This window comes from Toxotes jaculatrix, chromosome 16, assembly GCF_017976425.1.
Source record: "Toxotes jaculatrix isolate fToxJac2 chromosome 16, fToxJac2.pri, whole genome shotgun sequence".
Taxonomy (NCBI): domain Eukaryota; kingdom Metazoa; phylum Chordata; class Actinopteri; family Toxotidae; genus Toxotes; species Toxotes jaculatrix.
The window spans coordinates 8,908,596-8,923,862 of NC_054409.1; the positions used below are offsets into that span (position 1 = coordinate 8,908,596).

General features: G+C 41.4%; 1 protein-coding gene across 1 annotated transcript; it reads left to right on the top strand.

The window, feature by feature from the left end:
• Positions 1-113: 113 nt before the first annotated feature.
• Positions 114-13,330, top strand: bnip3lb (BCL2 interacting protein 3 like b). Its single transcript, XM_041058773.1, has 6 exons — positions 114-408; positions 3,827-4,058; positions 6,523-6,601; positions 6,951-7,054; positions 7,625-7,774; positions 10,522-13,330. Exons 1-6 carry the CDS (start codon positions 351-353, stop codon positions 10,568-10,570), a joined length of 672 nt encoding a protein of 223 aa, XP_040914707.1. The 5' UTR covers positions 114-350; the 3' UTR covers positions 10,571-13,330.
• The last annotated feature ends 1,937 nt before the right edge of the window (positions 13,331-15,267 follow it).

The following is a 15,267-nucleotide window of genomic DNA, read 5'->3' on the forward strand; positions in this document are numbered from 1 at the left end:
TGATGAGATTAGTACATGCATGTGGTCGCCTGTGCGGGTGTTTTTTTTTTAAGCTCGTTATGTAATGTAACTCCCTCTCCCTCTTTTGTTATCAACGGGGGGCGTGACGTCATCACCCAGCTCCGGGAAGGTCTGAGCGGCTCGCGGCTGCTGCCCCCCAGACCAGCTAACGGACGAAAACAAACGGCAGCGCTGCTTTAGCATAGCTAGCCGCTCACTGTAGAAACGGGGCAGAAGGCGACACGGGTCAGTTGTACTATCGCACGTCTGAATGTGTGCAGATAAGGTAGTGCGCGTTCTGCACTGACTTGAGCCTTTTATGCAACCCGCCCTGCTCACCAGGCACGACGATGTCCGACGCTGCTAACGCTACTTCTACAGACAACAACGGAGACTCTGGGCTGAACGGTAAGCTAAACGTTGCCAAATTGCTTGACTGGACCAGTCTGTCAGTGTTTTTTCTGAGGCGTGTGTTGGGGTACGCGGCTATACTAAGAATAACTTAAATGAGAGTTTCTAATCAGTAAATGTAGTTGTCCGTTAATGTATTTTTTCGCCGAGAGGCTACATTGAAGGGGGAGGAGTAAGTACGCTATGTTCCGCGTGTTTATTGACAGTGGGCGCACCAATGGCGTTTGGACAGGCTTGACTGACAGGGAAGAAATCCAATGAGCGAATCACGCGAGGGGTGGAAGGTGGTTTTAAGGGTCGTCAACAAGGCGAGATAGATGAAGTCGTCAGAACTAGCAAGATGGGTAAAGACACATTTTTGACTATTTACACAGTTGCAGTACTTCACAGTCAGTGAAATCATTGTAAACAAGAGGGAGGGAGAGTAGATATCTAAATTTAATGCTTCCACTCAGCTTTTTATGTATATTCATATTTTTGTCCACGAGTATCGGGATTCATGTTAGAATAATCCATTTCAAAGTAATTACATGTAATTTCTAAATAGATTACCTATTTAAATAGCTTGTCACATAGCATGTCTACACAGTGCTTTCACAACACAATGTCATGTGTGTGGAAATATATCACCTGGGCCCTCCGTTATATAAATGGGACAGGCTATAACACCTCGGCTTTCATAGGCCATAGAGACGTAAACAAAAGCATGTTTATTACACTGTTGCATCGACTCAGGGGCCTTCTCAGAGAGCTGCGGTAGTTTAACTTTTACCACACTTTAGGGGGCCGTGACTTGGCATGCTATTTATGGCCACAGTGACAAGGGGACAGACGTTTCGGACGTGCGGAGGGTGGGGAAAGTGTTACAACACACGGCAGTGAGGGAACATGGACGCTGGTCGATTCAAAGCACAAAGCCACAATCTGGGCAGGAATCAAACTTCCCAGCCACTTCCAGGAACTTTTCTTATTTAACAGGCATTTTTAAGGAGGATCAGGTGGTCAGTGGTGGATGGTTACAGTTTAAAAATGAAGCAAGCAAGTTGCCAGTATTTGGCTGGTGGTTGGTAATAATGTTCTACCCTGGTTTATGAGTCATTTGTGCATTCAACAGCCTGTTTGGCTGTATCTTCCCCGTTGTGTGCGATGGAAAGCAACAAGTGTTGCTTTTATGAGAGACAGTTTTGTCAGTAAGCCCAAGTCTGGTAGTTCTCCTGTGTATCTTAGCACAATGTAACCTTTTGTATATATATTATATCTTGAATAAATATCTTGGAGAAGGCCTTTAAACACTGTAGAAGGATCAGCCATTTTAATTTGTGAGGGGCCCCAGAATGCCTTGCTACCACATTAACCAAACACAATTTTTGATTAACTTGGTTGTGTGTTTGGGTGATAAACTTAGTGGTTGGTATCACATTTGGCTTAGCCAGCATGACTTAATTTATAAACAAATTTTTTTGGGTGTATTTGGTGCACCATAACATATGTACCATGTACACTCTAACAATACTTGCGGAGGAACAGCTTTATGGACAATGAGACCTTGCACTTATCAGATGGAGAGGCCAGCACTGTGCTTTGTTATCTGGGACTGTGTTATTTTTGGCATTTCCCAGAGCGCTCGCACCCATGTCATAAACATTTTTATCTAATACCTGGGATCCTCAGGCGAAAGGCAGCCTCGGCCCCCTCCCTCCTGTCTGAGCCTCAGCATCTGTGGATCAAAGAGGTCACATCATGTGTGCCTCCTCTAAACCCACCCAACAGCTGATAACGGCTCTCTGACCAGAATGTTCGGAAACGTCGGCTCCATGGCAACGTGGTTTTAGTCCACGGAGCGGAGACAATGGGCTGTCAACAGCAGCTTGGCTCGCAGTCTGCCGTGTAATCCGCAGGATGAGTGCGAGTGCTGAGTCTAGGCCTGTCTGGGGGGGGGGGGGGGGGGGGGGTGCACCGCTTGGGTAGTGGGTATAGCCGCCTGATGCCTGTGAAATATAGTCCCCTGAAAGCTCATGTGAACATGGTGTTATGGGGTCATGTGACCTGCTTGGGAGGCCTTCCTCTTTTTTTTTTTTTTTTTTTTTTTAATTTCGTTGAAGACAGGAGGGGAAAGTGTTTTTAAACTTCATGAGGACAAATATCAAAGAATGCCCCCCCCCCCCCCCCCCCCTTCTCTAAATTCTTGCCCTGGCTAAGCAGCCCCTCCTCTATATTTGTAACCCAGCTCTGACATGCTGTGCCTCCTCAGCTGCCTGTCCATGCCAGAACTCACGTACAAACTTGGAGAGCGTCATATATCACAGTCAAGGTTTACAAGAAACCACAGCACATACACAGACAAGCGTTTACTGCCCTTTCATCACACAGCAGTAAATAGAGCTTTACTCTTGAACCTCTGTGACTGACAGACTCAGGCTGTCCATCTTGTTGGTCCCTGCTAGCTTAGGATCACAAAATCATTTTGACATCACCCTCTCTTCCTCATCCCCCTATATTTCTTTGGCTTTGTTGGGTGAAGGCTTTTTTTACTCCACTTTGTGGGAATGCTGTGACACCCTGTACTACTCAAAGACAAGAGGTGGACATTTTGACTTTTCATAGCAGGAAAAACATCAGCACAATTAACAACATTAATGATGGCTGTAAATCCAATTAGGTGTGCTGGTTCCCAGGCCCCTGTATTGTGCATACTGGCGACCAGGACACAAACAATTGAAAAGACCCATCATTAATCTAATCCGTTACACCTGTGTTCGTCCTGACAAGCCAAATGCCTGCTGTGAAAAAGGTCTTCCCAGGTTTAAAATATAACTTTCTTTCTCACTGATAGTTCAGACAGTATGTTAGAAATCTGCCACTGTGGAAATAGATAAAATAAGACTAAAACTGTCACTAAACATTAAATGTTTATGCAGTTTTTTTTCTGATTAATCAAGAAGACAGTAGGGCTTTTTTCACAGCAGATGTCATAGCAGCAAAAACACAGCTGTAATTAATATTACGATGGAAGGGCAGGTGTGTCTTCGGTTTCAGGGTCCGGTTTTTGTGCATGTTGGCTCACTGTCATGGCTTACTGGGCCCCTTAAATGTAACAGAGCCATCATAAAGGGTATTTTTAGTTCTACTGGAAGCACAGTATTAGCACAAAGTGAAATTATTTGTCAGAATTTCTCATGTGATCAAAAGTGAGAACGTAGTAAAAAATGAACATCAGTGGTTCTACCAGAAGAATAGGTGAGAAGGCACAGGCACGCTGTTATTCTGAAAATGTTACCAAAATGGTGGTAATATGTACCGAAATAAAAAAGGACACAGGTAAATGACTCTTGACAAGTGGCGAATGCCATTTGTTTCACTGCACTGACAGAGATGAGTGAATGAAGCTCATGTGTTTGTCTGTTTCTCCCCACAGGGTCCTGGGTGGAGTTGGAGATGAACAGAGGTGCAGGTGGCTCAGCCCAGTCATCCTCCACAGGCAGCCCTGCCTCGGCCCTTTTGCCCCTCCCTCAGGTGGAGGAAGAGGAGGCCATGGTGGGGGGGCTGGAGCACGTCCCGTCCTCGTCCTCAATCCACAACGGAGACATGGAGAAGATCCTGTTGGATGCCCAGCACGAGTCGAGCCGCAGCAACTCCTCCTGCGACAGGTAATGTTAAGAATCCTCTGAAGGTATTTTGATTTAGTCGTTCAAAACAGACCCTAATCTGCCCTGCTGAAGGGACCCTGAGGAGATACTGAGGCCACAATCCCTGTTCCATATCTGAACCTGACCTCTGGCAAGGATACAAGCTTACATCGAAAATCACAGTTTTGAATCCATGTATTTGGGAGGATGTAAAACTTAACCAAACGATAAATTATGGGAATGAAATGAGAACCAGAAATGAGAATGAGTTGTCAATAAAGAAAAGCTCCTGGCTTCTGTGCTTCTCATGTGCAACACACCTAAGGAGAGTAAAGGCAGAGGAGGGCCATCTGTAAGAAGTCATCTTTCGATGCCCCGTTTATGGTAACCTTAATTGGCTTGTATTTAACTGAATGCTTGTTACAGTTGCTTAATTGTGTCATGTGAGAAAAGCAAATGCCAAGCTCACCGAAACCAACAGAAGCTGAATTGAAATTACCTGTGAGAGTTTTTCTTTTGGTTCAGCTTATAAATCTAATAACTAATCCTTGTCTTTTAATTGACCAAACAGCAGCTGCAATAGCTGCAAAGAGCAAAAACCACATTACTTTTTAGTAGCTTATTGCCCCATATGTGCATAAAGAACACACAGAAAAAAGTTAGGAATGTTTATGTAAATTACAGGAGACAGGGGAATTTCCACCACAAAAGAAAGGCTCTAAGGAAATCATGACGTGAGTTTTTGGATTCTCACAGGCCTGTGTTCATAGCTGTGGAAGATTAGGCCTCATGAAGGATTCATATGTAATCACATGTATTTTAGAAATCCAGTTCAAAATTGAAATGCAAACTGCACTTTTTTTTTTAAACGTCTGTAATCATTTGCTCATTTGCCTTGCCTTTTTGAGACTCAGGAGAAACAGAATATGATGATCATTCACTTTGCAGAGAAAACAGCAGTGCTGAGTAGCTTTCCTGAGATATCACTCTTGAGCCAAAGGCTCTCAGCTTGGATGCCCCGGTGGCCGCTCATCTGCTAATAAGCCATTAAAAGCTCACTGGGGAAACTGTAACTTAAAAACCTTTTAATACGAGGTGTTTAATATTGGACTTAGCTTTTCAGAAATACTCAACTTTCCTTAGTATTCCAGTGGAAAAATGAAAATAACTTATTAACCAAGAGTGGCTTCTCTGTCATCATTACAACGACATCGTTTTGAGTCAGCTTTGACTCTGACTTGACAGTTGCTCAGGAGTTGAGTTGGCGTCTGAAAATAAAATGACGTCTTCTGCCACAGCATGCCTCCCATTTTACTGAGCATGTTAGAAAAATCCTGACCCTTCAGGTCGCGGCCACATCATGTGCTCATGTGTAATCCGCGCAGCAGCGATAAAGCAGAGCTTATCAGCGAGCAGGGCAGTCAGCTGTCAGTGAGTCACCTGAGGATGTTTTTGAGAATTCGAGCCAAGAAAACTGAATCAACAAGCTGCTCTGGAAAAAGCAGGAACACAAACACCAACATGGTACTGCCTTAACACTTTGAGAACAATCCAGGTGTCATATTGCAGTTAATTAGGTTAATCCCGGAAATGTTTTCTTTACTTATCCCTCTAAGACACACACCTCGGTACACATTTCATGTAAGAGGTCAGAGTACAGGAGCAGCAGAACTCTGCTTACTCTGTTTTTTTTTTTTTCTAAACAACCAGAAAAACAGAACATTTAATGATGTGACATGGTGTAAAGATCCTCTCTAAAATGCCTCCAATTGGAAGAGTAATATTTATTTTTTGATAAATGACTTTGACAGTTTATTGATGATCAGAATAGTGGTTGATTAATTTTATGTTCATTAATTAATTGATTAAAGAACTAGTTCAGATTATTACTGACTATAAAGTGTCCAAAGTAAATAATGCAGCCAGAAGTACTAAATAAAGATAATAAAGATTTTATTTGTTTATTTTTTAATGTTAAATTTCATGTTGTTTTTGGCCGTCTTTACAAAATCTTGGCATCATGTTGGAAAATAAGTCTTCTTCCTTTAACCTGTTGTCTGCTGGAAAAAAATCTAATCAAATTATGTAGAGATGAAACTATCGGACCATGAGGAGAGGAAAAGGTGTTTCTTTTGTCAAGTCAGTTAGTTTCTGTTCCATGATACATTGGTGTGCTTATGCATTTTTAAGGTTTTGCAGTAATCCATTAAAACGTAACAGCTTAACTGGCAACGGAGCCCGTACACTGTTGCTATGGCTACCTGTCATTTGCTATAGTTGTTAAACTTTTGATCTGACCTATGTTTGAGGAGGTGTTGTGTCACATGGTTGTGTCATGCATCTGTCATTCAATAGGCAACAAATATTTTCCATGGTATTAACTCACATGATTAACTCATACATGTGTATTTTCATAAGAAAAGCTTTGAGTCATGGCTTCACGATAACGTTTCTTCTGACTTTTTGTCTCTGACTTCACCTGTAGCCCTCCGCGGCCTCACAGTCCCCAGGATGACGGACAGATCATCTTCGATGTGGACGTGACCGGCAGAAGAGACAGCCAAGTAAGAGCTTGTGTGCCTATCAGGTTCTCCATCAGTCTGTTGCCATGGCAACCCCAACCACTGGCCCTGAAGTGGTGTGTGTACACATGAATGACAACTGCTGCCTGCCTTTAGTTTCTATGGTGATGGCTGTTGCCCCCAGTGTGGATTATCGTTTCCTTTGCACAGCATGCATTGTCACCGTGACTTTCACTCTTTTGAGCTCTGGAAAAAAATATTTTTACTTTTGTGGTGTCAGAACTTTGAGGGTCTCCGTGTCCATGGCAAACAGATGCACAAATATACTATACAAAAATGTCTCATTTGTCCTGAAAAAATGGTCATCGTGTTTGTGTGTGTGTACCTTTAGTCGGAAGAAGACGTCTTGGACAAGGAGAGGGACATGGACATCCTAATGAAGGATGCAGATTGGGTTGCTGACTGGTCTAGTCGACCGGAAAACATTCCCCCCAAGTAAGTTTCAACTCGGTAAACATCAGCGTAATGTTTCCATGACAACTGAACGCGCACAGCTGCTTGTTTGTCCTGTGAAAGAGGTTAGTCATTATGGCAATAAAGTTGGTCTAATGCACAAATATAAAGCCAGCTGGCAGAAATTGTCTCTGAAACTCTGATGCTGATGTAACTTTTGAATGGTTGAAGATTATTTCATCTCCAAAATCTGGTTATTCACAATATCTTGAACAAATAAAAAGAGTTCTGTCTAAAAAACGATGGCTCAGACAAGTGTTACCTCAGTGAAATTATATAAAACCTACAGCTTCCTCAAGCCAGTTTACCAAAGGCTGACAGCAGCAACATGAGAATTTTTTTTTTTTTAGACGAACTGTCTTCCAAAACACAAGAGGTATTCAAAACTGAGAAATGAAGCAAAGTCTTCAGTGAGAAGCTTTTATAATTTGTCATTTTTGCTTCATAAATAACTTAATGGTGAGGTGTGTGGGGGTTATATTTGCCATGATTGACAGTTGTCAGGTTGTGAGTCAACAGTGCTCTTGTCTAAAGTGACTCTGGTGTGTGCAGGGAGTTTCATTTCCGTCACCCTCGACGCTCAGTAACTCTCAGCATGAGGAAGACCGGGGCCATGAAGAAAGGAGGCATCTTCTCCGCCGAGTTCCTCAAAGTCTTCATCCCTTCGCTGCTACTATCACACATCCTCGCTCTGGGGCTGGGGTAAGAAACAAACACCACAGATCACCTGTCCAGTCAAAATGTCACTGAGTGTACAGTAAGATTAAGATTAAGAGATACTTTATTAATCCCTGTGGGGAAATTCGTTTGTAGCAGCAGTCACAAGGAGCAATAAATACACTCTATAAAGGAAAAATAAACTTGGAATACAAATACAATATATACAGGAGGGACAATTGCACATACACACATACATATATATATATATATATATATATATATATATATATATATATATATATATATATATATATATATATATATATATATATACATACATACACACACACAGTTCAGTACAGTAGCGTAATTTTTGTTTTGTTCAGTCAATGAATGATTAAAATTAATTTCTTTTTTCATACTAAAATATTACAGATATTCTTTGTTGCTCCCAGAGTTGTTTTATTGTCAGTGTGGAAAACTTTAGAACTTCTTGAAGCTTATCAAAGGTTCAGAAACCAATCATTGGATGTTGGTAAAGGTTTGGGTTATTGACATTGTTTTCCTTTGCTACAAGTTCTTCATGTTTTTATATTAGGAAACAAATAAACATAGCTTTCATTTTGTTGTGACTACTATTTCCCAGTTGTTCATAAACCCCAGCAGGGGGAGCTGTAGAGCTGCAGACACAAGTCAGCTGAGTCCCTGTCTGACAAACTGGCAGAGCAGGTGCTGACTGAAAGGCTGCACACCTGCTGTCTCATTGTGAGCTCCGACGCTCCCAGGAGCGCTCCATGTTTGTGATAACACATTGTACAGTAATCCTGGCTCCACAGTTAGATAATGTCATAACAATGATACCCGAGTCAGCAGTCTTTTCTTGATGCAATATCCAAAGAGTGGCATTAAAAATATAATGCATAACTTTTCTACATTAAAATGCATCTGAGGGTCCAGAAAAAGAGAGAAAGAAATCAGTAAACTAGCTGGTCACTCTGTTGTTTTTTTTTTTTCATTCTGTTGTTTGTATTGCTCAATCGTGATGGATCATTACCATTTGCTGTGCGTTCTGTCATCAAAGCTCTCACCATAAAGTGCAGACGTACGAGTGAAAACATACAACCCAGGAAGATAATGGGACAAGTAGAGGGGTAAAGTCAATCAGTCAATCAACATTATTATGTTAACATCATGTTAACTTGTGGGTATTCCATTAGAATGAAATTACATATTGAATACACCTGACAAAACTAAATGTGAGTAAAACAGGAATTACATACTGTGCGTTACACAAACCTGTCATAACCACAACATCCCTACTGACCACAGTATGTAAAGTTTGTTTACTCCGTGAGTTTGTTTGGTGAATGTTGACCAGCAAATGAGTTAGCTTAATGTGAAGGTAGCCTCTATAGAAGAGATTAAGGAATAAAGGTAGAACAGCCAGTCAGCTTGTTGTCTGTGCTGCTCAACAGTGGTTTCCAGCAACATTTCATGCTCCTACGACATAAATTGATTGCATTTCTAACAACAACGCAGGGAAATCTAGTGACAAAAAGAGCCGAGTTGAATTTGTTTTCATAAATGTTTTTCATCATTCTGTGGAATTCAAGTGAAAAATGTAAGTCCACCTTTGAAAGACACAAGGCTGTGCTGACAATGAACACAAGGACATGAGATGAGTCACTTATTTTCCGGTGATGAGTGTGGACTGTTTTTCTTTTCTTCCTTGTCAAAAGTCTGTTCATCTTATACATGTAGTTTTGCTTTCTGGATGAATCTTGCTAAACTGAAGCTTGTTAGCCTTGCTAACATCAGAGCACTCTTGTTGTCTCTCTGTTTTGTCCTTAATAGATGTTTTTCAGGAAAAAGCACAGGTGTAATCAGTAACATTAGTGAAGGCTGTATTCCATGTAGGTGAAGCCAGGTTGAGAGGTTGGCTTTGCGCATGCTGGCTCACTGGAGAGACCTCGACGAAAACTTAATGGAACATATCCATCATTAATGTGTAATTTCCCCTGTGCTTCTCCTGCTTGAACAAGTCAGAATGTCTCCTTTCATAAAGAGCAGACATTTTGCTTCCATCCACCCATTTTTATACACTTTCATTTTGCACAAACAAAGTTGGTGTACCAATAAAAGCAAAAAGTGTAATATAAACAGAATTGAGAAGATCATAACATTTCTCCAGTTAATACAAAATGCCATATTTTCATCATGTTTTCCACCATTTTGTTCGACTGGTGATTCTTTGTTTACATCATTGTGTACATCCTCTACCTCTGCAATGGTTTAATGGCACCTAACTGGAGGATTAGCTCCGCAACATCCTGATGAACTCCCAGTATTTTCATAACAGTAGTGGATGGAAGTGCCCTTAAATACAAATTTTCTTTGGCTGCTTGCTGACACCTGGGTACGATGAGTCAAAATCACTGCAGCGAAAAATGTCCTTCAGCGGCGCCTGTCCCCCACCCCCACACTTTGGAAACCACTGGCTTGACATCCAGTTATTTTCAAGGAATCCACTGAAAGGTGAGGACAGAATAACGACTGCAACTTCCATCAGTTGAAAGATGATTCCTGACCTCAGATTGGGGTATTGACAGGAGGTTAAGCTTTTCTAGAGACGCTCCTCGCTGTTGACGAGGAAACACCTTTCACGTCTTGTTGATAAACCACCACAGTTTGATGTTTTAACAGTAGCAGAGTTTTATGAGTCAAATTCACAGGCTGCAACATTTGACAGCGATTTGTGACTGCTCTGTGTCTGTGTACTTTCTTTGCAGAGTCTATATCGGAAAGAGGTTGACCACGCCACCCGCCAGCTCTTTCTGAAGCTGAAACTAAAGAAAAGTGCCTGAGAGGTGGCCGTGAGTTGTTGGAGAAAGCTTTGCTGTTGCGAGAAGAACGAACGCCCGTCTCTCCTCCCTCTGTCCCGCCTGCCCCCCGCTTCCCCTCCTTGTCCCTGAGATATGACATGTTCTCAGGAGAAATGCATCTGCCTTTTCCTCCCCTCCTTCCCCACCATTTTTTCTTGATTGGCTGTTCTCTGACTATCTGTGAATTACCCCCCCCCCTTATATCCTTCACTCATTTGTTTAAGCTTTTCAAATAATGAATAAGGTCACATTTCTCTTTCCTCAGCAGTTGTGTTCAAATGTTTATAACGGGTGGGTTTTCAGGGAGGGTCGCAGCATTAAACCAAACTCTTCTGCTACACACACTGTCCCATTTCCCTTTGATCTGACAACAAGGGAGGACTGTCCAGTTTTTAGAACTGACCACAGATTGTGCCACCTACACGAGTAGCCCAACACTCGACCCCGAAAGGGTTCGACCAAAATCAGTCGGCTACGCAAACTGAAAATGTGATCATGCCTTTTTGAAAGTAGCCATTTTGTTAATCTTCTTTAGGTAGTATTGCCTTTTTATTAATTTATTTCACGACAGCGGTGGTTTATTGAGAAGTTGTATTGAAAGGAGTTACCATAGTGGCCATCCCAAACCACAAGCGCTCATGAATTGCACTGGGGGAGTCTCTGGCTCTGTCTGCCAGAAGAGAGACAGATTTATGTGACACTTCTTCACCTTTTCTCTGACAGAAACTCGAATTTGCGAAGTGACAATAACTGGAAACCAGGGTGTCGGTGTGTGTTGTGCAGGCAGACAGTGTGTCCCTCTCATTGTGTACACTAACAGTATTTTGTGGTTGGGTCGTAGGTAACTGCGCTGCACTGTCCTGAAAGGTTCCATCTTCTGTCCAAACTGTCTGTGTCCATGTTGTCCTTCCAGTGAACCTCCTGGTCTTGTAAGCAACATGTCGTAGAGCTGGTTTGGTCCTGACTTCCCTCTTTCTGCTTACTTTTACTCCAGATTGGGCTGGATATTACGTAGGACTGCTGATTGTTTCCTTTCAGGGTGGATTTTCAGTTACCAGGAGGGATTTGGTTCCAAAAAGCTTGAAAATCTGAGAGCAAAGTAGGTACATTTATTTTGACGATGTTTGAGTGATTTTATTTACAAAAGTTTAAGATATTTCATTAAAAAAAAACTAGAAGTTACTTTGTTAAGCTTGAAACAGATAATTTATACAAGGAATTTTAATTTCAAGATATTCGACTTGGTTTTAGAGCCTGTTATTATTATTGAGGAAGAATTGTCCAGTGGTAGCCAGCCCTGCATCCTAACACTCCATCATGTTTGCCAAAATTCAAAACAAAACAGGCAGAAATACTTTGTCAAGCTGCTGATGAAGGGAAGTGACTCCAGGCTTGGTCTGAGTTTGGACAGGTAGAAGGTACCTGCTGATCTTTTTTTTTTTTTTTTTAACATTTATTTGTTAAGTGGCGCCTCAAATGTGCAGCAACTTGTAACTGACTGAAGGGAGGGTTGTCTAAGCACAGGTACTTAGTTGGCATGCCCAGTAAGGTCGCGTACTCACACAACATGATTGGAAAGCTTGATATTGACTGCACCGCAGTATCTCTGAGGTTGGACTGCGGTTGGTTTTGTACAAGTGGACCTGCTTCAAGTGAAAATTTGATTTAGAAGTTCAGATCATCAGACACCAGATCTGTAGATGTTCTTGCATGATACGGGATTTTATGCAGGAGACTTGGTCCATGCAGAACTAATTCCTAGAGATCTGGTTTGCGGTGAGACAGCAGAGGATTTGTCCTAAATTTCTCCAGCACCCTGTGAAGGAAATATTTTCATTCAAGACGGATTAAAGTTGTTATAGTTTATTTCTAAACAGCTCGTTGCAGAATAGAGAACATGTTTTGTTAGACACAACGACGCAGTGAGTTTCAGCTGTAAAGGTGAACATTATGTTACCTCGGAACCTGCAATGTCATATTTTTGACACTGAATGTCTAGAACGCTATTTGTCATCGGCAGAAATGGACATTGTCTTGTCTTGCTGAGCTAGAAAAGAATAGACGAACAAAAGAAGTAGCGTGTGTGTGTGCTAAAACAAAGTCTTCAGTTCGTTGTGAGTATCATCAGCGCGTCGTTCATCGATCCTACTCTGGAAGCTAAAAATGAGAAGGTGTCTGCGTTTCCTGCATTTTTCCTCTGCGGCAGCTGTCTGATGCGTTCAAGTAAATTCTCTGTGACCCTGCAGGTTGACTCAGTGTGTGCTGTCCTCTTTCTTTATCTTCTCATAACAGACTTATTATCCCCCAGCAGTGACCACGTCAGGGTGTTGACTTTGCTCTCATTGTCTCCATTTCAGCCTCAGAGATACTGCAGTTATTTTGTACGACATCCCTGTTTCTGCCTGTTTGTGCGTGAGCCATTTGAAACTGTTGATCGTTCTTTCCTGTTTTTGTTTTTCCCGATGTTGAAGGATTGTGAACGCACAGAGCGGGGGTCAAGACACGGATCATGTTTTAAAAAGTGTGAAAATAAAACCCCTATTGTTGATGGCAGGGCCTGATGTGAATAGGAAATGGAAGGTGTGGAAAGAGATGTCCCTCAGATTGCAATGGTCTAACAGTAGCTATTGTAATGATGCATTTGCTTTAATTTTCTTTTTCCCACTACATTGGAAAAATTGATAAACATTTTGTCATTAAACATTACCTGAATGAAGCTGTACTGAGTGCGCCTTTTTCATTTTGACACCTCAAGGTAGATTCCTGTAAACCTCCCACAGAAAACATTCAGTCTTTGAAAGGTTTATTATTACTTTTATTAGTGAATAGCTTTTTAAGATTAGTTAAAAAAATAAATAAATAAAATTGAACAACCATTTTGTTGATACTTAAATGTGTGATCTTTTAGCCTTCCACTAAAGTATCACACATTTTTTATTTTGTCATTTTTAAATCAACAGTTTTGTTTGTCTATAAAATAATGGTCTTTATAAATGATGTTAGTTATCACTGCCCAAAGTCCAAAATCGGTGGACGGAAAAATGTAAACTTTTACCATTTTCTTCTGAGGAAGAATTAAAGGTAAAAGTTATAAAAAATGAAATGGTGTCAAACACTAAAGCACAGTTTATGTATGGTTTGTATTCTGTCATTTGCACACGCCTTCATCATTTCAAGTGTTACTCATTAAATATCTTAAAGTGTTTTGTTTTTTTTGCATTTACTTCCTTCCGCAACCTGTCGCCCTCAGTCCACAGCCTGTTGTTCAGGACGTGACTCAAGTCCAGAGCAGCAGAAGCTTTTTGCATGCCTGGTCAGTTAGTGCACACAACTGAGAGCTGGGGCTTCACAGGAAATCATTACCTAACTCCCTGGAAGTTCTTAGGAACTCTGCTTTACGGTTACAGTGTGAAGATGTTCAGATCAGTTTGGGGGGAAAAAAAGCAGCTGAGGTGAAAAGAGGCTGGGTTTGTCTTTTGTGAAATGTATTCAGAATATGGGCTTGAGTGAGTGAAGTTATCCCAGGAACAGCACTTAATGGGTTTCAGATTATTTGTTGTCGTTTGCCCTGCTCTAACAAACTTGTATATTGTTTACGTCCTTCCTGTCTACGTAAAGCATTTCCAGAAGCATCTAGTTGTTTTTTACCGAACCCTCATCTGTCAAACCTTTGACCCTGTGTGACCTGGATGTTTTAGCTGCTTGAAACCAGAGCAGGGAGACCTTCAGGAAGACACCATGTCAGCACTGATTTTAGCCATTTGAAACTGCTAAGTGAGGCCCCTGAAGAAAACAAGTTAGATGTCTTTCCCCTGGTACTCTGTTCTCTCTCACAGAAGACGGTAGTTAAATCCTGCTGTTCAGAGCTGTTGTGGGGAAGCGCTGCACTCCAGTGGCAGACAGTCTGCAGCGCTGACTTCTGTTCTTTTCTTTAAAATACACATTAAACAGCTGGTGTCTTTTTGCTTTCTCCTTGACATGTGGTTTCAGTCAGGACCACATGTATGACGGGGCAGGTACATCTGTCTCAAATCCTGACTGTAAAACAGCCAGCGGCTGTTGCTGCAGATTTATTTTATTTTATTTTATTTTATTTTATTTTATTTTATTTTATTTTTTTGTCAGAGGCCATAATGACCATGGATTGTGTTTTTGTAAGCCATGTTTTCTACAGCAGGCTTAAAGGATTTTTTAATTTAAAGTTAAAAGTTAATTTGCTCAGTGTTGTTGTTACCAGAAATGTCAGTGTCGTCCATTAGCTTTCAAACATGAAGCCATGTCAGAAACCATGTTTTTCCACATTCTGGTTCAGCCATTCTCATGAATCAGTACATCTGTAGTGTGTCTGTGCATAGCTCAGTTATTATTCAGTCATTTCACTGGGATTTGTTAGCAGGTTTTCCTGTGAACTGCTGAAGGACAGTCAAGATTTTTACATATAACATTGCTGAGCTGTCTTTGTAGTCTGGGCTGCTTTCCCCTCCCACCACTCTGCTTTCACCAGACCTGCATGTGTTACTCTCCCTCTCTGATTGAATAACTTTATTTGGATCTTATTTGCCAAACTCCGAAGTTGATTTATCAAAATGAAGCATCTGCATTATGTTCACCTGAGCTGACTGAAATATACTTAAGCTGCTCTACATTTTAAAG